General features: G+C 49.9%; 1 protein-coding gene across 2 annotated transcripts in view; it reads right to left on the bottom strand.

The window, feature by feature from the left end:
• GTF2H4 (general transcription factor IIH subunit 4) overlaps positions 1 to 26,083 on the bottom strand; it is a 154,434-nt gene that overhangs the window by 44,747 nt on the left and 83,604 nt on the right. For both annotated transcript variants that reach the window (XM_075337150.1, XM_075337151.1), the window contains exons 4-6: positions 25,236 to 25,367; positions 23,755 to 23,851; positions 10,704 to 10,792 (exon numbers count right to left, since the gene is read on the bottom strand). In XM_075337150.1, the coding sequence (XP_075193265.1) occupies positions 10,704 to 10,792; positions 23,755 to 23,851; positions 25,236 to 25,367 (318 nt within the window). The remainder of the gene's footprint in view (positions 1 to 10,703; positions 10,793 to 23,754; positions 23,852 to 25,235; positions 25,368 to 26,083) is intronic.

Below are 26,083 nucleotides of genomic sequence, written 5' to 3'. Positions count from 1 at the left end.
GACGTCCAAAAGCAGTCCCTGGGTGGGTAAAAGAATACCTCAATAAAAAGAGCCGAAACGGCCCCCTCTTACAGGTGGGCAACCGCCGCCTGAAGGACTCGCCTACCTAGACTGGCGTCTGCCGAAGCATAGGTATGCACCTGATAGTGTTTCGTGAAAGTGTGCAGACTAGACCAGGTAGCTGCCTGACACACCTGCTGAGCCGTAGCCCGGTGCCGCAATGCCCAGGACGCATCCACGGCTCTGGTAGAATGGGCTTTCAGCCCCAAAGGAAGCGGAAGCCCAGAAGAACGGTAGGCTTCAAGAATAGGTTCCTTGATCCACCGAGCCAAGGTTGACTTGGAAGCCTGCGAACCCTTACGCTGGCCAGCGACAAGGACAAAGAGCGCATCAGAACGGCGCAGGGGCGCCGTGCGAGACACGTAGAACCGGAGTGCTCTCACCAGATCTAATGAGTGCAAATCCTTTTCACATTGGTGAACTGGATTAGGGCAAAATGAAGGTAAGGAGATATCCTGATTGAGATGAAAAGGAGATACCACCTTAGGGAGAAATTCCGGAACAGGACGCAGAACCACCCTATCCTGGTGAAAAACCAGGAAGGGGGCTTTGCATGACAGCGCTGCCAGCTCCGACACTCTACGGAGCGATGTAACTGCCACTAGAAATGCCACCTTCTGCGAAAGACGTGATAAAGAGACATCCCGCAGCGGCTCGAAAGGTGGTTTCTGAAGAGCCATTAGCACCCTGTTAAGGTCCCAGGGTTCCAGCGGACGCTTGGAAGGTGGGACTATGTGGCAAACTCCCTGCAGGAACGTGCGGACCTGCGGAAGCCTGGCTAGACGCTTTTGAAAAAAATACGGATAGCGCCGATACTTGTCCCTTGAGAGAGCCGAGAGACAAACCCTTGTCCATTCCGGATTGAAGGGATGAAAGAAAAGTGGGTAAGGCAAAAGGCCAGGGAGCAAAACCATTATCAGAGCACCAGGATAAGAAGATCCTCCAAGACCTGTGATAGATCTTGGCGGACGTTGGTTTCCTGGCCTGTCTCATGGTGGCAATGACATCTTGAGATAACCCTGAGGACGCTAGGAGCCAGGACTCAATGGCCACAGAGTCAGGTTGAGGGCCACAGAATTCAGATGGAAAAACGGCCCTTGTGACAGCAAGTCTGGGCGGTCTGGGAGAGCCCACGGTTTACCCACCGTGAGATGCCACAGATCCGGGTACCACGACCGCCTCGGCCAATCTGGAGCGACGAGTATGGCGCGACGACAGTCGGACCTGATTTTGCGCAGCACTCTGGGCAGCATCGCCAGAGGAGGGAATACATAAGGCAGTCGAAACTGCGACCAATCCTGAACTAATGCGTCCGCCGCCAGAGGTCTGTGATCTTGAGACCGTGCCATGAATGCCGGGACTTTGTTGTTGTGCCGTGACGCCATGAGATCGACGTCCGGCGTTCCCCAGCGGCGACAGATCTCTCGAAACACGTCTGGGTGAAGAGACCATTCCCCCGCATCCATGCCCTGACGACTGAGAAAGTCTGCTTCCCAGTTTTCTACGCCCGGGATGTGAACTGCGGAGATGATGGAGGCTGTGGCCTCCGCCCACAGCAGAATCCGCCGGACTTCCTGGAAGGCTTGACGGCTGTGCGTGCCGCCCTGGTGGTTGATGTACGCGACCGCCGTGGCGTTGTCCGACTGTATGCGGATCTGCCTGCCCTCCAGCCACCGATGGAACGCCTTTAGGGCTAGATACACTGCCCTTATCTCCAGAACATTGATCTGAAGGGAGGACTCTGTCGGAGTCCAGGTTCCCTGAGCCCTGTGGTGGAGAAAAACCGCTCCCCACCCTGACAGACTCGCGTCCGTCGTGACTACAGCCCAGGATGGGGGCAGGAAGGATTTTCCCTGCGACAGAGAAGTGGGAAGAAGCCACCACTGAAGAGAGGTTTTGGCTGCAAGGGAAAGAGAGACGTTCCTGTCGAGGGACGTCGACCTCTTGTCCCATTTGCGGAGAATGTCCCATTGGAGTGGGCGCAGATGAAACTGCGCGAAGGGGACTGCCTCCATTGCTGCCACCATCTTCCCCAGGAAGTGCATGAGGGTGTGACTGGCCCCGAAGAAGAGATTGCACCCCTTTCTGCAGCGAAAGCTGTTTGTCCAGCGGTAGCTTGACTATCGCTGAGAGAGTCTTCAGGACGCCCACAGCCTGAAAAAGTGCGCCGGCCCGAGATGGGGGCGGAGATGTTCTGAAGAAACGAGTCGGAGGACGAGAGCTGAACTCTATCCTGTAACCGTGAGACAGAATGTCTCTCACCCATCGGTCTTGGACATGTGGCCACCAGGCGTCGCAAAAGCGGGAGAGCCTGCCACCGACCGAGGATGCGGTTTGGGGAGGCCGAAAGTCATGAGGAGGCCGCCTTGGAGGCAGTGCCTCCAGCGTTTTTTTGGGGACGTGACTTAGACCGCCACGCATAAGAGTTCCTCTGGCCCTTCTCTGGCCTGTTGGACGAGGAGGATTGGGACTTGGCTGAGGGCCGAAAGGACCGAAACCTCGATTGTATTTTCCGTTGCTGAGGTCTCTTCGGTTTGGACTGGGGTAAGGACGAGTCCTTTCCCTTGGATTCCTTAATAATTTCATCCAATCGCTCGCCAAACAATCGGTCGCCAGAAAACGGCAAACCGATTAAGAACTTCTTGGAAGCAGAGTCTGCCTTCCATTCGCGTAGCCACATGGCCCTGCGGACTGCCACCGAATTAGCGGATGCTACCGCTGTACGGCTAACAGAGTCCAGGACGGCGTTCATGGCGTAGGACGAAAAAGCCGACGCCTGAGAAGTCAAAGACGCAACTTGCGGAGCAGAGGTACATGTGACCGCATTAATCTCAGACAGACAAGCTGAGATAGCTTGGAGTGCCCACACGGCTGCAAAAGCCGGGGCAAAAGACGCGCCCGTGGCCTCATAGATGGATTTCACCAGGAGCTCTATGTGCCTGTCAGTGGCATCCTTGAGCGATGAGCCATCTGCAACTGATACTACAGATCTAGCCGTCAGTCTAGAGACTGGAGGATCCACCTTGGGACATTGAGCCCAACCCTTAACTACGTCAGAGGGGAAGGGGTAACGTGTGTCATTAAGGCGCTTAGTAAAGCGCTTGTCCGGAAATGCTCTGTGCTTCTGGACAGCATCTCTGAAGTTAGAGTGATCGAAAAACGCACTCCGTGTACGTTTGGGAAACCTAAACTGGTGTTTCTCCTGCTGCGAAGCCGACTCCTCTATAGGTGGAGTTGGGGGAGAAAGATCTAGCACCTGGTTGATGGACGCTATAAGGTCATTTACCATGGCGTCCCCTTCAGGTGTATCAAGATTGAGAGCAACGTCAGGGTCAGAGCCCTGAGCTGCGACGTCCGCCTCATCCTCCAGAGAGTCCTCAAGCTGAGACCCCGAGCAGCGTGAGGAAGTCGGGGAAGATTCCCAGCGAGCCCGCTTAGCCGGTCTGGGACTATGGTCCGTGCCGGAGTCCTCCACGTGAGACCTAGGGGCCACCCCGGGAGCACGCTGCGGCGCAGACCGAGAGGGGCCTGGAGGCGATGATCCAACAGTGCCCGGGGCCTGTGTAAGGACCGATCTGGACTGCAAGGCTTCTAGTAGCTTGGCAGACCATTTGTCCATAGACTGAGCCATGGATTGTGAAAGTGACTCAGAGAGTTTCTCAGCAAAAACTGCAAACTCTGTCCCTGCCACCTGGACAGGGGAAGCAGACGGGTCTGCCTGAGCCGAGGGTCCCACTAGTGCCCGAGGCTCCGGCTGAGCAAGTGCAACAGGGGCCGAACATTGCTCACAGTGAGGGTAGGTGGAACCTGCAGGTAACATAGCCGCACAAGAGGTACAGGTTGCAAAATAACCCTTTGCCTTAGCGCCCTTGCTCCTTGTGGACGACATGCTGTTGTCTCCTAGGAGAGTGATCACTGAGGGTATATAGCCAAAAGCAAAACAACTCGGCCGAACAGAGAAAATATATACAAATATATATATATATATACTTCGGCACCCTAGGGGGACCAGCACCGGGTGACCGGTGTGGCTTACCGACCGCCCAAAGCGGTGTGTGTCCACCAGATTCCCTGCCTTGGGTCTCCCAGAGCTGCAGAGCTCGTTCTGAAATCCTCCACCGGCAGAATGGTTGTAAAAATGGCTGCCGGAGCTCTCAGGGGAGGAGGGAGCCGTGGGCGGCGACTAGTAAAGTGCGGGAATCTGGTGCCCCACAGTGATCAGTGAGGGGGGGGGAGTAAACCTAAAGTATGCTCCAGCCCTCACTGCCGACGTCAGGTCGACCGTCCCGCCCTTACCCCTGACTGGCAGGCCCGGGGGCGGGAGTTATGGTACTAGGTCGCATGAAGCCGGGGACTAAATTTAATACCACGGCCGACAAACAGACGCGGTCGGCGTGGAAGTCCCGGTCGTCACAAAACCAGCAGCAGCTGCAGCGTCTGTGAAACGAGCGCTCCATGCACCGTCTCCATGGGGACACAAAGTACCTTTAGATGCAGGGCCCTGTCCCTGATGATACAAGTCTCCTGTCCGGCAGATTCCCACAGGGGCTGCGGAGGGAGCCCGGTCCCAGTGAATGGATGACCGGTTAGGATCCCACTTCTCCCAGAGCCTCTAAGGGATGGTGAAGGAAAACGGCATGTGGCTCCAGCCTCTGTACCCGCAATGGGTACCTCAACCTTAACAGCACCGCCGACGTAGTGGGGTGAGAAGGGAGCATGCCGGGGGCCCTGTGGGGGCCCGCTTTTCTTCCAACCGATAAAATCAGCAGCTGCTGCTGACTAAAATGGGAGCATGAGTGGATGTGTGCCTCCTTCCACACAAAGCTTAAAACTGAGGAGCCCGTGATGCACGGGAGGGTGTAAAGGCAGAGGGGAGGGGTTACACTTTTTAAAGTGTAATACTTTGTGTGGCCTCCGGAGGCAGAAGCTATACACCCAATTGTCTGGGTCTCCCAATGGAGCGACAAAGAAAATAAAAAAAACGAACCCGGGGTGTGTGTAACGAGCAGTGATCTCGCAGCAGGGGCCAGATCGCTGCTCAGTGTCACACACAGCGAGATCGCTAATGAGGTCACTGCTGCGTCACAAAAACCGTGACTCAGCAGCGATCTCAGCAGCGAGCTCGCTGTGTGTGAAGCACCCCTAAGTCAAATCAACCCAGCTAATCTGCACCAACATGGCTGATCATGGCCATGAGCGATTTCAACATCTGTCTTCATCTTTCCATGTCGGCAATTACCATCTTGTTTTCCCACTGCAAGGCTCAATCATTTCAGGAATCGGATCTGGAAACTACGAACAATTGCTCACACATGGTACTGAAAGTCTTGTCAATGCAGTGAACCAGTCCCTAAATGTAATGGAAGTGGTTCCATCTCCTCCTGCTGAGATAGTATAGTTCAGAATGTCAGGTGAGGACATTTCTGACAAGGTCGTATTAATTTTTTTACATTTTTTTTCCAGAGGTCCTCACTTCTCTACGTGGGCCCTTGGTCTGTCAGTTATCCGAGATCATAACATTCTCACTCTTGGACTCAGCCAAGCATTCAATTTGTCTATCCATGGGGGTCTTGACAGAAACTAAGACTGCTTTTGACTCAGAGCTCATCGTCCCCAGGGTTCTTACAACTGAGTTTTTGTACCTTGCAGAGCAGATTACCCATGTGGATAAGTATTGCTGCTTTGTCTCACAGCTGATCACTGTTCAGTTTATGCCTCAATTAACATTGTGGCAATCAGCCATTTCACTGAAGTGATGATACACGGATGTGCATCCAAAGGACTGCGATTAATCTTCCCTTTCAGGGCTCCTGCCTGTTTGGGACCAAAATGGGCAAAAATCATCTCAAATGCCACAATAGCACCCTGCTTCCACTGGCTGGTTCAAACATCCTGCAAGCAGATGGAGACTGTAACAATATCGTTCTCTCCAATCTCTTCTCTCCATCAGGAGAGGCCTCCACTATTCAAGAAGAGACCTTCCTCTAAACCAGTTCCATTTTGGCCTTCACACGGTAAGTTGAAAAATTCCTTCTGTTCCAGAGGCAACAAATTTTCCTTAGCAATACAAGAATCCCCACCAAGGAACCTTTTCAGGTTGGAGACCATCGTCTCCTTTGAGATGCATGGCGCCCACCAGTCACACCACTTGGATCAGAGAGTTCCTCTCCTCCCCCACATGAGCAAAGTGTCTGCTCAACCATTAAATAAGGTGAAGAAGGGATTCAGTGGATGTGTCCAAGTACCAACCTGTATTTTGGGACCCAAGGGGTTTATCGGCTTTTCCACATAATGGTTTATCTTGTTCTTCACGGTCTACCTCCTTGGCTTCCACAGTTGTTATTGCTCTGGTTCCTATATACGAGTGCTTCACAGCTTTTTATTGAGACCTAGCATCATGCACAAGAGGAATAAGTAAGTTCAGCCCATCCTGAACATGTACTTTTGAACTAATGGACCCGAATATGCCACTCCAGGATGGAGTTCCTTAGTTGTGTCATAACTTCCATGGAACCTGGGGAATTCCTTTGCTCAGTGGACATCCAAGATTCCGGTCTCCAAATTCCCATTTTTTAGGCTCCCCACAAATGCCTTCAGTTCGCAGTACTTCAGTCTCGTTATTAGTTTGTGGCTTTCCCCTTTGGACTGGACAGAGCTCAAGGATGTTTCCGAAAGTCATGTCTGTGGTCATGTCTGCATGCGCGTCAGGAAAATCATGGTCATCTCCTATTTGGATGACATTTTTATCAAGGCTCAATCTTACTCAAAGAACTTTACAGGGCTGCATTTTACACTGGACACACTTTCTTGCTTCTGATAGTGTGTCAATGAATGCAAATCCCCTTTGATTTCTTGAAAATTACTCATTTTTCTGGGGATACTATTTGACACAGTCTAGCTTTCCTTACACAAGGACAAGTTGTCTGCCCTTCAAAAAAGCATTCGTTCCCTCAGGTGTCCATCTCTATCTCACCCCTACGTTTGCATGAGAATCCTGATCAAGATTGTGGAGTCCATCCAGCAGGTTCCCTTTGCGCAGTTCAATACAAGGACTCTGCAGCTCACCCTCCTCACTAGTTGGGTCAAGCCGGTTTTCCTCCCTGGATCACCTGGTCCTCTTCCTCCCCATATCAAGCAGTCACTAATCTGATGGTGGTACTCCTCCCTTGATTGTCTCAGCTGCTCTTTTCATCAGATTCATTGGCAGAATGTGATGACAGATGCCAGTCATCTCTGTGAGGAGTCTTCTGGAGGTCCAATGCTTGAATCACAGTCATCTACATCCTGGAGCTCAGGGTCATTAGTCTGTCTCTTATCCATTGGCAGATTCAGTTGTCAGGTGTACGTGTCTGGATCCAATTTGACAATACCACCACCGTGGCATTACATTAACCAAAAGTGTGGAACACAAAGTTGTCTAGCCATGGCAGTCATATCTCAAATTTTTCTCTTGGCAGAACAAAGAATTCCAGCAATCTCAGCAGTCCACATACCCGCAGTGAATTATTGGTCCATGGACTTCTTAAGCCACAAAGGGCTATCCACGGGACAGGGGTATCTTCACCTTGATGTCTTCCTCCAGATTTGTTACCAGTGGGGCACTCCAGTTGTTGACCTAATACCATTCAGATTGACCCAAACAGCTCTAGAAGATCAAGTTAAAAGGGATTCCGATCATCCTCATTGCCTCGGAATGGAACAGAAAATCCTAGAAAGAAGTATTAATCAATCTTTCCACACAGGCTACCAGATGGCAGCCAGATTGTTACGGATCTAATTCACAGGGTCCCATCTTCCACCCGTATTTGCAGCTGATCATTTTAACGGCATGGCTATTGAAGCCCCAGTTCTGATGTCTTCAGTTATTTCTGATCATTCTGTCCATGATTACAGCATAGATGCCCTTCTTGTTACATCCCTATCTTTGTACTTGGTAGACTATTTTTCGTTGGTGTGTATCCAACCATATGGACTCTACGCTCTTCTCTTTCCTGTTCAGAAACTTTCGGGCTCCTTACCAGGTCTTACTTTCAGGATGTAGCTCATTCTACACTCCTTGGAATCTCAGGATCTCGCCTTGTCCCCTTACAGTGCTTAACTTAAACTCCCTTTCTCATAGCCTTCATTTGGGGACACAGCTCTCACCCTTTATGACCCTACGGGATGTCTTATTTCCAATGTGGCCTATGGCTTCTTGCTCTGTTCTACCCTACTGTTCTTTGTCATGGTATAGCTTCTCATACTGCTTTCTCACTAACTGATTTAGTCTGATGTCTGCAGGTGGGTGTAGTCTGCAAGAGATGAGACAACTTTATTCTTTAAGTGTAATTCATAGCGTCAGCCTCCTGGAGGTGGCAGCCAATACTCTTGGTTTCCTGTGTCCCCAATGAAGGCTACAAGAAAGGGATTTTACAGTAAGTACCAAAAATCCTCTTTTTATACAACAGGAGATAAGCCATGGTTAAAACCATCTGGCAGCAGTTTACTCTCCTCACCCTATTTAGAACACATGCATGGCTTTACAAAACTGCATTGGCATGGGAGGGATGAGAAAAATAATGCTGAAACACAGACCATACTTGGATCACACTAGCTAGCCCATGGGCACATATGTATTGGCCAGGGTCAGGATATCCAATGGTCGCTCCGAGTATCAAGATCTCAGTGTGATCAGTGTTTCAGACTTTTGAATTAGGCCATGTCTGACATATATGGCTAGCTTAACTGGCTACAGCAGCCATGCTGATCAGATAAAAATAGGTCAGCTTCATACAACCTGTATAGGACACCATATCTAATATATAAAGCTGAATGTGTGTATGTATGTGTGTATGTGTGTATGTCCGGGATTGGCATCTGCACCGTCGCAGCTACTGACACAAAATTTTGCACACTCATACTTCTGGACCCTGAGAGCGTCATAGGCTATGTTTCGAGGGGAAATATTAACCCCGCGCTTTACAGTTATTCGTCAAAAAACCTGCCTCCATTAAAGCGAATGGAGCTGGAAGCCACAGTGCAGCCAGAACTTCAGAAGAATGCGCAGCCACGCCCTTATATGGAATGTTGGCGTGTCACAATGCAGCCAGGGAAAGAGACAGATACAGACAGGGAAAGAGGCAGACATAGACAGGGTAAGAAACAGACATAGACAGGGTAAGAGACAGACACAAAGAGACAGACACAGACAAAGACAGACTGACAGGGAAAGAGAGGGAAAGTGACAGACAGGGAAAGTGACAGAGATAGATAGACAGACAGGGAAAGAGACAGACAGGGAAAGTGACAGACAGGGAAAGTGACAGACAGGGAAAGTGACAGATAGACAGGGAAAGAGATAGATAGACAGACGGAGAAAGAGAGAGACAGTCAGAGACAGACAGGGAAAGAGACAGACAGACAAAGAGATAGAGAGAGAGAGACAGAGAGATATATACAGAGGGGGAGACAGACAGAGAATGGGAGAGAAACAGAGAGACAGTTACTATCCCGGGCCTTAATACATTCTATTTATACATTCTATCCCGGGAATGTTAATACATTCTATTTTGTTAACAACAGTTATTAACCAGGGCGAAGCCGGGTAGTACAGCTAGTAACTAATACAAACTAATAATACATCCTTCTTGATTTCAGTAACATGGAAAACAAAAGGAAAACAAGACTAATCTTAAGCCTGCTTTACACCATACGATCCAGCATACGATATCGTATGCGATCGTACCCGCCCCCATCGTATGTGCGGCACGTTCAATTTGTTGAACGTGTTGCATAAACGAATAACCCCCCGTCACACGTACTTACCCGTCCATACGACCTCGCTGTGGGCGGCAAACATCCACTTCCTGGAGTGGGAGGGACGTTCAACGTCACATCGATGTCCCGCGGCAGCCGGCCAATAGAAGCGGAGGGGCGGAGATGAGCGGGGCGTAAACATCCCGCCCACCTCCTTCCTTCCGCATTGTCGGCGGGAGCCGCAGGACGTAGGTAAGATCTGTTCATCATTCCCGGGGTGTCACACACAGCGATGTGTGCTGCCCCGGGTACGATGAACAACCTGACGTTCAATTTTTAGGAATTGAACGACGTGCATGCGATGAACGTTTTACCGTTCAATCGCAATCGCACGTAGTTGTTACATGCTACAATGTAACTTACGATGCCGGATGTGCGTCACTTACGACGTGACCCCGCCGACACATCGTAAGATATATTGTAGCATGTAAAGCGCCCTTAAGGCCTTCCCTCAATAGCTCGGGTAGGCTACACAACTACATGTAGGCCCTTACAAAACAAAAAAAGCAGTACTCCAAAAGGGAAAAAACATCCAGCGGACAAAGGCAAGAAAAATAAAACTCCGTCTTTATTCAATTCTTTAACAGTCACAGCGATAGAGGCACCAACAGATCTCACGGGATGTACGATCCAACGCATTTCAACAAAAATGTACATGAATAAGACATAACTACTTTTTTGTTGAAACGCGTTGGATCGTACATCACGATGTTCTTTTCCTTTTGGAGTCTATGTAGCCCATGCCTAGGTTTTTCCTTGCGGATAACATGATACACTCTGGATCATTTGGATATGATGAGCGGGCTATATTTTGTGTTTGATTTATATAAAAAAAAAAGCAGTAGTACCTTTTCATGAGGCCAGCTTGAATGAGAAGCTGCGCCAAATCCTGGCTAACAGTAGCACAAGGAGACCCGACCATAAATTGCAATATAACCTATATATAAAAAAAAAAAAAAGAGTAAGATGTTAATTAATTAGGATTAAGATGTTAATATTGCCACTGGCTTTAGAAAAGCATTAAGCTGCTTATAAAACATAGGGTACAACTTTCCAAACCATCCTTCAAAAAAAAAAAAATAATTTATAAAAAAAAAAGTATTTCAAGACGCAATTATGGGTCTATTGAGTCAGCTGCTAAAAAGGTCCGCTGGCCATTTACTGTAGGGGTCACAATTATGACAGCAAAGTAATATATAAATACATACACAAATAATCTTTTGAATATTCCTATATACAGTCATGGCCGAAAGTGTTGACACCATTATAATAATATTTATTCACTTATATAGTGGCATTAATTCCACAGCACTTCACATACATCAGCATCACTGTCCCCATTGGGGCTCACAATCTAAGGTCCCTATCTGTATGTCTTTGGAGTGTGGGACGAAATCCACGTAAACATGGGAAGAATATATAAACTCCTTGCAGATACTGTCCTTGGTGGGATTTTAACCCAGGACCCCAACGCTGCAAAACTGCAGTGCTAACCACTCAGCCAACATACTGTGCTAACCACTGATTGGCCACCCTTGAAATTGCTTCAGAAAATTATGTATTTCACTAGAAATGTATTGCAATTACACACGTTTGTTATGCACGTTTATTTAAATTGTGTGTATTGAAACAACATAACACACAACAGAGAAAAAAAAAGGCAAAAATTGGATATAATTTCACATAAAACCCCAAAATGGGCAGACAAAATTGTTAGCAACTTTGCAAAATTGTGAGTACACAACTTTGTTTTCAAGCATATGATGCTCGTTCAAACTCACATCTATTAAACGTGTGGGCAAAATGAAAATCACACCTGAAACCAGATAAAAAGGGAAAAGTTGACTCAGTGTTTGCATTTCGTGTCTGTGTGTGCCACACTAAGCATGGATAACAGAAAGAGGAAAAGAGAACTGTCTGAGGATTTGAGAACCAAAATTGTTGAAAAATATCAACAATTTCAATGTTACAAATCCATCTCCAGAGATCTTGATGTTCCTTTCTCGACAGTGCGCAACATAACCAAGTAGTTTAATACCCATGGCACTCTGGATGTGGACGGCAGAGAAAAATTGATCAAAGATTGCAACTCAGGATAGTCAAGAATGTGGATAAGAAGCCCTAATCAAGTTGCAAATAAATTGAAGCTGTCCTGCAGCCTCAGGGTGCATCAGTGTCAGCGCGAACTATCTGTCGACATTTAAATGAAATGATGAAACGTTATGGCAGGAGATCCAGGACACCCCACTGTTGACAAAGAGACATAAAAAAGCTAGATTGTAGTTTGCCAAAATGTATGTGAGTAAGCCAAAATCCTTCCAGGAGAGAGATGAGACCAAGATAGAGCTTGTAAAGAACATCATTCTACTTTACTGAAAACAGAATGAGACCTAGAAAGAAAAAAAAGAGAATTATGTTTACTTACCGTAAATTCTTTTTCTTATAGTTCCGTATTGGGAGACCCAGACCATGGGTGTTTAGCTTCTGCCTCCGGAGGACACACAAAGTACTACACTCAAAAGTGTAGCTCCTCCCTCTGAGCTTATACACCCCCTGGAGAACCAGATCTAGCCAGTTTAGTGCAAAAGCTGAAGGAGAATAGCCACCCACAAGTAAAAACAGAGCAAGAACCGGAACAACCAGAGACTCTGTCCACGACAACAGCTGGCGATAACACGCGGAACAAGAAACTGCCAACAGGCAACATGGAGGGTGCTGGGTCTCCCAATACGGAACTATAAGAAAAAGAATTTACGGTAAGTAAACAAAATTCTCTTTTTCTTTATCGTTCCTATGGGAGACCCAGACAATGGGACGTCTCAAAGCAGTCCATGGGTGGGAATAAACATAAAAACTAAGAAGTAGGCGGAGCCTAACTTCACAAATGGGCGACAGCCGCCTGAAGGATGAGTCTGCCCAAGCTCGCATCTGCCGAAGCATGAGCATGCACTTGGTAGTGCTTTGAAAAGGTATGCAGGCTAGTCCAAGTGGCAGCCTGACAGACTTGCTGAGCCGTAGCCTGTTGCCTGAAAGCCCAAGAGGCACCGACAGCTCTGGTCGAGTGTGCCTTGATCCCCGGCGGGGGAGGCACCTGAGAACACTGGTAGGCATCCGAAATGGTCGACCTAATCCAACGGGCTAAGGTCGGCTTAGAAGCAGAGAGGCCCTTACGCCGACCTGTGGTTAGCACAAAAAGAGAGGTGCACCGCCTAAGAGCAGCGGTGCGAGACACATAGATCCGGAGAGCACGCACCAGATCCAGAGTATGCAACGCTTTTTCAAAGCGATGAACAGGAGCCGGACAAAAGGAAGGTAGGGTAATGTCCTGGTTAAGGTGGAAAGGAGAGACGACCTTAGGAAGAAAGTCCGGAGTCGGACGGAGAACCACCTTGTCTTGATGAAAAACCAAAAAAGGTGACTCCGAAGAGAGCGCAGCCAAATCAGAGACTCTCCTGAGGGAAGTTATGGCCACTAGAAAGACCACTTTCTGTGAAAGACGAAACAAAGAAACCTCCCTAAGAGGCTCAAAGGGGGGTTTCTGCAAAACCGTGAGAACCAAGTTAGGTCCCAGGGATCCAAGGGCCGCCGGTAAGGCGGAATGATGTGAGACGCGCCCTGCAAGAAGGTGCGGACCTGAGCCAGCCGGGCGATACGCCGCTGGAACAGCACTGACAGAGCCGAGACTTGCCCGAGTCATAGTGGAGATGACTTCAGGGGGGATACCAGAAGCCGTCAAGATCCAGGACTCAAGAGCCACGCCGTCAATCTGAGAGCCGCAGAATTCTGGCGGAAAAACGGACCTTGTGAGAGAAGGTCTGGACGGTCCGGAAGATGCCACGGCACCTCTACGGACAGATGGAGCAGGTCTGGGTACCAAGCTCGCCTGGGCCAGTCCGGAGCAATGAGGATGACTCGACGGCCCTCCATTCTGATCTTGCGCAGAACTCTGGGCAAGAGAGCTAGAGGGGGAAACACGTAGGACAGACGAAACTGGGACCAGTCTTGAACCAGAGCGTCCGCGGCGAATGCCTGAGGATCGTGGGAGCGAGCCACGTAAACCGGAACCTTGTTGTTGTGACGGGATGCCATTAGGTCCACGTCCGGAGTGACCCACTTGCGGCAGATCGACTGAAACACTGCCGGATGCAGGGACCACTCGCCACTGTCCACGGTTATTGACGGCTGAGATAATCTACCTCCCAGTTTTCCACGCCTGGGATGTGGACTGCGGATATGGTGGCCGAGGCCGAGGGCTTAGAGGACGACCAGTTGGAGGAACGAAAGGAACGAAACCTCGACTGATTCCTACCCTGGACAGGTTTCCTGGTTTTGGTTTGTGGCATGGAAGTACTCTTCCCGCCAGTAGCTTCCTTAATAATTTCATCCAGCTGTTCATCGAACAGCCGGGACCCAGCAAAAGGGAGTCCAGCAAGGTACTTCTTTGAAGAAGCATCTGTCTTCCACTCTCGAAGCCACAAGATCCTGCGGATAGCGAGGGAATTAGCCGAAGCCACCGCAGTGCGGTGAGAAGCCTCCAGCATGGCAGACATGGCATAGGATGAAAAAGCTGAAGCTTGGGAAGTTAAGGTAACCATTTCGGGCATAGATTCCCTGGCGAGGGAATGCATCTCCTCTAGAGAAGCAGAGATGGCTTTGAGAGCCCACACTGCTGCAAAAGTCGGGGAGAACGAGGCCCCTGCTGCCTCATATACAGATTTGGCCAGAAGGTCAACCTGGCGGTCAGTGGAATCCTTAAGAGAGGTGCCATCAGCCACTGATACAACGGTCCGGGCTGAGAGTCTAGACACCAGGGGATCTACCTTTGGTGAATGAGCCCACTCCTTGACCACCTCAGGTGGAAAGGGAAAACGGTCATCAGAACCACGCTTTGGGAAGCGTTTGTCAGGACAGGCCCTAGGCTTGGTCACAGCGGCCTGAAAACTGGAGTGGTTAAAGAACACACTCTTTGTCTTCTTAGGCGAGGTAAACTGGTGCTTTTCTGCCAGAGAGGGTTGTTCCTCTGATACTGGCGGATTGAGATCCAGTACAGAATTAATGGACGCAATCAAATCACTAACATCTGAGTCACTTTCAGACAGATCAATGGGGCTCATGGAGTTAGCCTCCGAGCCCCCTGTAAAGGCATCCTCCTCATCCTGCGAGTCAGCTTCTGAAACAGAGCCGCGGGACGAGGAAGGAGAGGGAGCCCTGCGTCTCCTCTTAGGAGGACGGGGTCTGGGACCAGATGATGAATCCTCTGTGAGCTCCGGTCCTGAGAGAGCCCTAGCAGCAGAGGCACCCTGTGAAGGGGGCTGATGCATGTTCAGCAAAGTCCTGGACAGCTGTCCCATGGAGTCAGCAAAAGACTGGGAGATAGACCTAGATAAGGATTCTACCCAAGCCGGGGGTTCAGCCACAGGAGCCGGAGCAGCCGGAGAGAAAACTGGAGGTGCGATTCCAGGCTGAGGCATCGTCAGGTTAGAGCAGGCATCACAATGTGGATAGGTGCTCGGTTCAGGCAGTAGGAGCTTACATTCAGTGCATACTGAATACAGCTTTGGAGCGTTGCTCCTAGTGTGAGACATGCTGCTGGAGTGGGGGCTCTGCCAGAATGACCCCCAGAGAGTATATACAGAGGTCCACAACCAGAGGTTGTGGCTTACCAGACCGCTGGAGCGGTGTTGTGTGCCCTCCAGATCCCGAAGCCCGGACCCCCAAGCACCTCAGCAGGGATGCTGCAGACCAGTGCTGATCGCAGGGAAAACGCTGAGAAAATGGCCGCCGGAGCGAAGAGAGGGGGCGGGACTTACTCTGGGAGCGGGATCTGGAGGGCCATAGAGACTTACAGGGGAGGAGACATGTACTCAGTGAGGAGTGTCCCTCCCCTGTGCAGAACGGCCGCTGGGCGGAGCCGCGCTGTCCCTCTGCATGAATGACATGCGAGGGCAGTGAAACCGAAACTAGGCCTCCGGCGAAGCCGGGGCCTAAATTTGAGCGGTGCGGCCGGCGCGCAGGCACCATCGGCGCGGTTCTCAGGCGACAGCCAGAGAACCCGCCGGAAATGTCATAAAACTCACTCAGCACACTCTCCCACAACAATAAAGTACAGGGACCCCCAATATATAAACGTCTGAGGTACTTAGCTTGCTGAGACGCAGGGTTCCAAGTCCCTGGGGATGAGTGCTCCGGTCCAGCAGGATCCTGAAGGGCTGCGGATGGAGACCGATCTCCTGCCAAGCATGGAGAACCGTGCTGGCTCCCACTTCAAGCCAGAGCCCAGGAGGGATGGTGAAGGAGCACGGCATGTAAGGCTCCAGCCTTGGAATCAACCTTAACAGCACCGCCGACACAGTGGGGTGAGAAGGGACATGCCGGGGGTCCAGACTTGGACCCGCTTTTCTTCAAACTCTTTCCAAAAATCAAAAATCAGATGAGAATGCATGTGTGGATGTACCTGAACACAAAGCGATAAACTGGCTAGATCTGGTTCTCCAGGGGGTGGATAAGCTCAGCGGGAGGAGCTACACTTTTGAGTGTAGTACTTTGTGTGTCCTCCGGAGGCAGAGGCTATACACCCATTGTCTGGGTCTCCCATAGGAACGATAAAGAAAACACAGTACCTACAGTCAAATATAGCGGAGGTTCAAACATATTTTGGAGTTGTTTGACTGCCTCTGGCACCGGGTGCCTTTACTGTGGACAAGGCACCATGAAATCTGAAGATTGCTAAAGGATTTTGGGTGGCAATGTAGTGCCCAGAGTCAGAAAACTGGATTTCCATCCTAGGTAACGGGTCTACCAGCAGGACAATGACCCACAAACATACTTCAATAAGCACACATAAATGGATGGAAATAAAGCACTGGGGAGTTCTGAAGTGGCAGCAATGTGTCTGGATCTAAATCCCATTGAACACCTTTGGAGAGATCTTAAAATTTACTGTTGAAGTCGCCTTCAACTATGGGAAACCTGGAGTAATTTACAACAGAAGAGTGATCCAAAATTCCAGTTCAGAGGTGGAAGAAGCTTGTTGATGGTTATTGGAACCGATTGATTGCAGTTAGTTATTTATTCCAAAGGGTGTGCAACCAAATATTAAGCTGAGGATGCCAACAATTTTGCTCAGCCAAATTTGGGGGGTTTGTGTTAAATTATGCCCAATTTGCATTCTATCTGGTTATTTTTGTCTTGCTCCAATACACACAAGGTATAAAAATAGCAACATAAAGAGGAATAAAATATCCTCCAAAAAATGAAATTTTAGTTGGTATTATGGCCAAAATATGGAAGTCTACAACCCTCGTCACGGGACCTCATGTTTGTAGGTCCCTACACTATATATAAAAATAGCAAATTGCTTATTTTTTTGTACAGGATGCAGCCAGGCCCCTTTCTGTTAGGCCTTGCATATTAGAGTTCCTGTCCCTGTATGGTGCACAGATGGAGTACGGCTTGGCAGCCCGCCTGATCTAATAGTATGGGCGTCACCCAATAGGCTGCGGGCTTGTGTTTGTGCATCTGCATGTGTGAACAGTGCTCTATGCAAGCCATCAGTGTGCAGTTTTACCATCCAGCAATCGTACCCTCCATTCCATGGAAGTGTGTGTGTGATTTGCTCCTCCTGCACCTGTGATGCCTCCACTTAGTGGGGGCTTAGCTGCATCCTCCTGCTAGAGTATTAGTTTTTGGCCTGGGCAGTATACAACTGCTGCCTTTCTTTGCAATACACACAAAAGAAATAAACAGGTGTAGAGCAAAATGTGCGCAATTACAATAATTTTCTGGGAGAAATGAAGGGAATTTTGTTTACTTACCGTAAATTCCTTTTCTTCTAGCTCCTATTGGGAGACCCAGACAATTGGGGTGTATAGCTTCTGCCTCCGGAGGCCACACAAAGTATTACACTTTAAAAAGTGTAACCCCTCCCCTCTGCCTATACACCCTCCCGTGCATCACGGGCTCCTCAGTTTTGGTGCAAAAGCAGGAAGGAGGAAAGTTATAAATTGGTCTAAGGTAAATTCAATCCGAAGGATGTTCGGAGAACTGAACCATGAACCAAAAGAACAATTCAACATGAACAACATGTGTACACAAAAGAACAACAGCCCGAAGGGAACAGGGGCGGGTGCTGGGTCTCCCAATAGGAGCTAGAAAAAAAGGAATTTACGGTAAGTAAACAAAATTCCCTTCTTCTTTGTCGCTCCATTGGGAGACCCAGACAATTGGGACGTCCAAAAGCAGTCCCTGGGTGGGTAAAAGAATGCCCCAATAAAAAGAGCCAACAACGGCTCCCTCTTACAGGTGGGCAACCGCCGCCTGAAGGACTCGCCTACCTAGGCTGGCATCTGCCGAAGCATAGGCATGCACCTGATAGTGTTTCGTGAAAGTGTGCAGGCTCGACCAGGTAGCCGCCTGACACACCTGCTGAGCCGTAGCCTGGTGCCGCAATGCCCAGGATGCACCCACGGCTCTGGTAGAATGGGCTTTTAGCCCTGAAGGAAACGGAAGCCCAGAAGAACGGTAGGCTTCAAGAATCGGTTCCTTGATCCACCGAGCCAAGGTTGACTTGGAAGCCTGCGACCCCTTACGCTGGCCAGCGACAAGGACAAAGAGCGCATCAGAACGGCGCAGGGGCGCCGTGCGAGAAATGTAGAGCCGGAGTGCTCTCACTAGATCTAACAAGTGCAAATCCTTTTCACATTGGTGAACTGGATGAGGGCAAAATGAAGGTAAGGAGATATCCTGATTGAGATGAAAAGGGGATACCACCTTAGGGAGAAATTCCGGGACCGGACGCAGAACCACCTTATCCTGGTGAAAAACCAGGAAGGGGGCTTTGCATGACAGCGCTGCCAACTCCGACACTCTACGGAGTGATGTAACTGCCACTAGAAATGCCACCTTCTGCGAAAGACGTGATAGAGAGACATCCCGCAGTGGCTCGAAAGGTGGCTTCTGAAGAGCCTTTAGCACTCTGTTAAGATCCCATGGTTCCAGCGGCCTCTTGTAAGGTGGGACTATGTGGCAAACTCCCTGCAGGAACGTGCGGACCTGCGGAAGCCTGGCTAGACGCTTTTGAAAAAACACGGAAAGCGCCGATACTTGTCCCTTGAGAGAACCGAGAGACAAACCCTTGTCCATTCCTGATTGAAGGAAGGAAAGAAAAGTGGGCAAGGCAAACGGCCAGGGGGTAAAACCCTGATCAGAGCACCAGGATAAGAAGATCCTCCAAGTCCTGTGATAGATCTTGGCTGACGTTGGTTTCCTGGCCTGTCTCATAGTGGCAATGACATCTTGAGATAACCCTGAGGACGCTAGGAGCCAGGACTCAATGGCCACACAGTCAGGTTGAGGGCCGCAGAATTCAGATGGAAAAATGGCCCTTGAGACAGCAAGTCTGGGCGGTCTGGGAGTGCCCACGGTTGACCCACCGTGAGGTGCCACAGATCCGGGTACCACGACCTCCTCGGCCAGTCTGGCGCGACGAGGATGGCGCGGCGGCAGTCGGACCTGATCTTGCGTAACACTCTGGGCAGCAGTGCCAGAGGAGGAAATACATAAGGCAGTCGAAACTGCGACCAATCCTGAACTAATGCGTCCGCCGCCAGAGCTCTGTGATCTTGAGACCGTGCCATGAATGCCGGGACTTTGTTGTTGTGCCGAGACGCCATGAGGTCGACGTCCGGCGTCCCCCAGCGGCAACAGATCTCTTGAAACACGTCCGGGTGAAGAGACCATTCCCCTGCGTCCATGCCCTGGCGACTGAGAAAGTCTGCTTCCCAGTTTTCTACGCCCGGGATGTGAACTGCGGAGATGGTGGAGGCTGTGGCCTCCGCCCACAGCAGAATCCGCCGAACTTCTTGGAAGGCTTGACGGCTGCGTGTGCCGCCCTGGTGGTTGATGTGCGCGACCGCCGTGGCGTTGTCCGACTGTATGCGGATCTGTCTGCCCTCCAGCCACCGATGGAACGCCTTTAGGGCTAGGTACACTGCCCTTATCTCCAGAACATTGATCTGAAGGGAGGACTCTGTCGGAGTCCAGGTTCCCTGAGCCCTGTGGTGGAGAAAAACCGCTCCCCATCCTGACAGACTCGCGTCCGTCGTGACCACAGCCCAGGATGGGGGCAGGAAGGATTTTCCCTTCGACAGAGAAGTGGGAAGAAGCCACCACTGAAGAGAGGTTTTGGCTGCCAGAGAAAGGGAGACGTTCCTGTCTAGGGACGTCGACCTCCTGTCCCATTTGCGGAGAATGTCCCATTGGAGTGGACGCAGATGAAACTGCGCAAAAGGGACTGCCTCCATCGCTGCCACCATCTTCCCCAGGAAGTGCATGAGGCGCCTCAAGGGGTGTGACTGGGCCCGAAGGAGAGAGTGCACCCCAGCTTGCAGCGAACGCTGTTTGTCCAGCGGAAGCTTGACTATCGCTGAGAGAGTATGAAACTCCATCCCGAGGTAAGTCAGTGATTGGGCCGGAGTCAATTTTGACTTTGGGAAATTGATGATCCACCCGAACCTCTGGAGAGTCTCCAGAGCAACGGTCAGGCTGTGTTGACATGCCACCCGGGAGGGTGCCTTGACCAGGAGATCGTCTAAGTAAGGGATCACCGAGTGGCCCTGAGAGTGCAGGACTGCCACAACGGAAGCCATGACCTTGGTGAAGACCCATGGGGCTGTCGCCAGGCCGAAAGGCAGTGCCACAAACTGAAGGTGCTCGTCCCCAATGGCGAAACGCAGGAAGCGTTGATGCTCTGGTGCGATCGGCACATGGAGATAGGCATCCCTGATGTCGATTGATGCTAGGAAGTCTCCTTGGGACATCGAAGCGATGACAGAGCGGAGGGATTCCATGCGAAACCGTCTGGTTCTCACATGTCTGTTGAGCAATTTGAGGTCCAAAACGGGACGGAATGATCCGTCCTTTTTTGGCACCACGAACAGGTTGGAGTAAAAACCGCGACCACGTTCCTGAAGGGGAACGGTGATCACAACCTCTTCCGTCTTCAGAGTGTCCACCGCCTGAGCAAGTGCATTGGCTCGCTCGGGGGGCGGAGATGTTCTGAAGAAACGAGTCGGAGGACGAGAGCAGAACTCTATCCTGTAACCGTGAGACAGAATGTCTCTCACCCATCGGTCTTGGACATGTGGCCACCAGGCGTCGCCAAAGCGGGAGAGCCTGCCACCGACCGAGGATGCGGTTTGTGGAGGCTGAAAGTCATGAGGAGGCCGCCTTGGAGACGGTGCCTCCGGCGGTTTTTGGAGGACGTGACTTAGACCTCCATGCAGAAGAGTTCCTCTGGCTCTTCTGCGGCCTGTTGGACGAGGATGATTGGGATCTGGCTGAGGGCCGAAAGGACCGAAACCTCGCCTGAATTTTCCGTTGCTGAGGTCTTTTTGGCTTGGATTGGGGTAAGGACGAGTCCTTTCCCTTAGATTGCTTAATAATTTCATCCAATTGCTCGCCAAACAATCGGTCGCCAGAAAAAGGCAAACCGGTCAAGAACTTCTTGGAAGCAGAGTCTGCCTTCCATTCTCTTAACCACATGGCCCTGCGGACTGCCACCGAATTAGCGGATGCTACCGCTGTACGGCTAGCAGAGTCCAGGACGTCGTTCATGGCGTAGGACGAAAAAACCGACACCTGAGAAGTCAAAGACGCTACTTGCGGAGCAGAGGTACGTGTGACCGTATTAATCTCAGACAGACAAGCTATGATAGCTTGGAGTGCCCACACGGCTGCAAAGGCACTGCTACTACGGATCTAGCCGCCAGTCTAGAGACTGGAGGATCCACCTTGGGACATTGAGCCCAACCCTTGACTACGTCAGAGGGGAAGGGGTAACGTGTGTCATTAAGGCGCTTAGAAAAGCGCTTGTCCGGAAAAGCTCTGTGCTTCTGGACAGCATCTCTGAAGTTAGAGTGTACGTTTGGGAAACCTAAACTGGTGTTTCTCCTGCTGTGAAGCCGACTCCTCCACAGGTAGAGGCGGGGGAGATAGATCTAGCACCTGGTTGATTGACGCTATAAGGTCATTTACTATGGCGTCCCCTTCAGGTGTATCAAGATTGAGAGCAACGTCAGGGTCAGAGCCCTGGGCTGCGACCTCTGCCTCATCCTCCAGAGAGTCCTCAAGCTGAGTCCCCGAACAGCGTGATGAAGTCGGGGAAGATTCCCAGCGAGCCCGCTTAGCCGGTCTGGGACTGCGGTCCGTGCCGGAGTCCTCCTCGTGAGACCTAGGGGCCACCCCAGGAGCATGCTGCGGCGCAGACCGAGAGGGGCCTGGGGGCGATGATCCCGCAGTGCCCGGGGCCTGTATAAGGGCCGGTCTGGACTGCAAGGCTTCTAGTATCTTAGCAGACCATTTGTCCATAGACTGAGTCATGGATTGTGAAAGTGACTCAGAGAGTTTCTCAGCTAAAACTGCAAACTCTGTCCCTGCCGCCTGGACAGAGGAGGCCGGCGGTTCTACCTGGGCCGAGGGTCCCACCAGTGCCCGAGGCTCCGGCTGAGCGAGTGCCACAGGGCCCGAGCATTGCTCACAGTGAGGGTAGGTGGAACCTGCAGGTAGCATAGCCGCACAAGAGGTACAGGTTGCAAAATAACCCTGTGCCTTGGTACCCTTGCTCCTTGTGACCGACATGCTGTTCTCTCCTAGGAGAGTAATCACTGAGGGTATATAGCCAAGGGCTAAACACTGCGGCTGAACGTAGAAAATGTATACAAATATAATATATATATATACAGTTCGGCACCCTAGGGGGACCAGCACCGGGTGACCGGTGTGGCTTACCGACCGCCCAGAGCGGTGTGTGTCCACCAGATTCCCTGCCTTGGGTCTCCCAGAGCTGCAGCCAGAAGTCCTCCACCGGCAGAATGTGTTTAAAACATGGCTGCCGGCGTTCTAAGGGGAGGAGGGAGCCGTGGGCGTGATCCATAAAGTGCAGGAATCTGGTGCCCCAGAGTGATGAGTGAGGGGGGAGGAGGACACTAAGTATGCTCCAGCCCTCACAGTCGACGTCAGGCCGACCGTCCCGCCCTTACCCCTGACTGGCAGGCCCGGGGGCGGGAGTTTAATGCACTAGGCCGCAAAAGCCGGGGACTAAATTTAATACCGCGGCCGGCAAGCAGGCGCGGTCGGCGCGGTAGTCCCGGTCGTCACACAAAAACAGCAGCCGCTGCAGCGTCTGAGACCAAGTGCTCCATGCACCGTCCCCAAGGGGACACAGAGTACCTTTATGATGCAGGGCCTGTCCCTGATGATACTCAGTCTCCTGTCCGTCAGAATCCCACAGGGGCTGCGGAGGGAGCCCGGTCCCAGTGCCTGGATGACCGGTTAGGATCCCACTTCTCCCAGAGCCTCTAAGGGATGGGGAAGGAAAACGGCATGTGGCTCCAGCCTTTGTACCCGCAATGGGTACCTCAACCTTAACAGCACCGCCGACTTAGTGGGGTGAGAAGGAAGCATGCCGGGGGCCCTGGGGCCCTCTTTTCTTCCATCCGATATAATCAGCAGCTGCTGCTGACTAAAATGTGGAGCCTGAGTGAATGTGTGCCTCCTTCAACACAAAGCAAAAAACTGAGGAGCCCGTGATGCACGGGAGGGTGTATAGGCAGAGGGGAGGGGTTACACTTTTTAAAGTGTAATGCTTTGTGTGGCCTCCGGAGGCAGAAGCTATACACCCCAATTGTCTGGGTCTCCCAATGGAGCGACAAAGAAATTTCATTTTCTGGAACAATTTCAAGGATGCCAACACTTTCGACCATGATTGTATACCCAATACTGACTGCATCTGTGCAGCAATTCTCCAGAAAATCTATAGATTTTGAACCACAAACACAACAATATTTGGATGTAGGAACTAAAGCAGCAGAACAAGTATTATTAGTTAGCATGTCACTTCACCTCCCATCTGCTCTCTGCATATTTATCCAGTGAAAGCACATCCTTTCCATGTTTATCAGGACCAAGTAAGCTGCCATCGTCTGCCCAAGCATTGCCTCTAAGGAGAGAGAACATAAAAATAATTATAAATGTATTAGTATAAACCTTAGATCAAAGGTCACAATGAACTCTGAGTGGTGGATTTATATAAAAACCAAAAAAAAAAAATATATATATATATTTATTTTTTTATTTTTTTTACAAAATAAAAAAATAAAGAGTGTAACTGGCTGGAAAACAATAGTCATAAGGTAAAAGTTGTTAGCAACAACTGAACGACAGGAAAAAGGGGCCGTAGCAGTGACCCACAATGTGGATCCAAGCACCCAAGTTATTACGGAAGGACTAACAAAGAAAATGGTAGGTAGTGACTCAGAACGCAATTCAAACCTATAACTAGAATGAGTCATAAATCCACCAAAGTAAATAATCAAATGAATTTATTGAAGATATATCATAATAATACAGCATGGTACAAAAAAGAAAGAACAAGATGCTCAGTAAGGAACACAAGTACAGGGTGGATGTAAAGTGCACATGCATAGTAGCAGCAAGAGTACCCGGCTCCAAAACAGGAACCACCCGCTAGGACATAAAGTGCACATGCTAAACAGCAGCAAAGGTTCTCAACTCTAAGTGAGTAACACTCACCCATAGTACCCTGGATTCTGCAAAATGGTGTGTCTCCAAGACCCCACGCACGTTTCACATGAGCTTGACACCCTCCCCTCGAAGAAGCCAATGTGAAACGCGCGTAAGGGTTTTGGAGACAAACCATCTCGCAGAATCAAAGGCACTATGGGTGAGTGTTACTCACTTGAGAGTTGAGTGCCTTTGCTGCTATTTTGCAAGTGCACTTTATGCACTAGCGGGTGGTTCCTGTGTTGGAGCCGGGTACTCTTGCTGCTACTATGCATGTGCACTTTACATCCACCCTGTGTTTATTTGATCTGCAATGTGGTGCTCTCCTTACTTGCATTCCACATTGAGCATCTTGTTCTTTCTTGTTTGTATTATGCTGTATTATTATGATGTATGTTTAATAAATTAATTTGATTATTTACTTTGGTGGACATATGACTTATTCTAGTTATAGGTTTGAATAAGGTGAAAGTTACTGCATTACTATTTTCGAGGTTTATCTCATGTAGTCTTTTATATTACTAGGAATCTTCACTAAATATACCAATAACTAGAATATCAAACCAGTGTGTACAAGTGGATCACCAGTCTACGCTGCAGAAAAAAAAAATTGCATATAATATATATTTGGATCAAAGAAAAAAATCTTGCTGTGTTGGCATTCTGCAGCCAGATTGATAATGTGATTCTAGAATTTCTAAGTCAACATCAATCACAGCCTTAGCTTTTTTCCATTTTTGTCCTGCTAGAATCTATGCACCTTCTTCAAGGAGCTGACAAGATGATGTAATTGTCCTTACCCGCCCAGCAGTGCAATTTTCAAATTTTCTCTGAAAATGGGATTTAGTACGAGTCCCTGTAGCCCTCCGGGGAGTTGCTGCGTGTGCCACAATCGCAGGCCAGACAGAACCTGTGTGTTCTCCTCATGTTCCCTAGTAAATTATAGGAAATAAAGCTATGCATGATTACTTGTATAGTAAAAATTATAAATATTAGTTGAAGACATCTTCAATAAAGCTTTGACGTAATGTCTGTATCCTATGGTTTAGTAAGGTAAACGCCAGTTTTTCAACCATTAACCCCTTCACGACATGTGACGTTTATTTACATTTTATGTTGCGTCCCTGTCTTTGATGCAGGCTCGCACACCAAGCCTGAATCTTTACCAGCACATGACGGCTTTTTTAATCAGCCATCATGTGAATCTGACAGCTGTAGATGCATTGGAGATCCGCCCACCTTTATTATATTCTAATGAGGCCAGGGACTAGTTACAAGGGCATGAGTTCCATTGGCTAGTTGGCCCCCTTAGCATGTAAGCACGCCGTTGTGGGTGTACTAACATGCTAATAAATGTGCAGCGACGCCGCAAATACCTCAGTCTTGATGGCTGCCAGCGGAGGATGATGTGCACTGCACATGATCCAGAGTCCCCGGGACTTCCGGTCGTGCGCACTATATCTCACTGAAGCTGGGAAACTTACTCCTGGCATCAATATAATGCACATGATCGGAAGTCCAGGGGACTCCGGATCATGCCCAGTGCGCATCCATCCTCCACCGGCCGCCATCAAGACTGAGGTATGTGCGGCGTCGCTGCGTATTAATTAGCATGTTAGCTCTCTCCTGTGGGCTTACTAACATGCTA

Source organism: Anomaloglossus baeobatrachus, chromosome 2 (genome assembly GCF_048569485.1).
Source record: "Anomaloglossus baeobatrachus isolate aAnoBae1 chromosome 2, aAnoBae1.hap1, whole genome shotgun sequence".
In the NCBI taxonomy this organism is placed as follows: domain Eukaryota; kingdom Metazoa; phylum Chordata; class Amphibia; order Anura; family Aromobatidae; genus Anomaloglossus; species Anomaloglossus baeobatrachus.
This window is presented reverse-complemented; position numbering and strand designations above follow the sequence as displayed.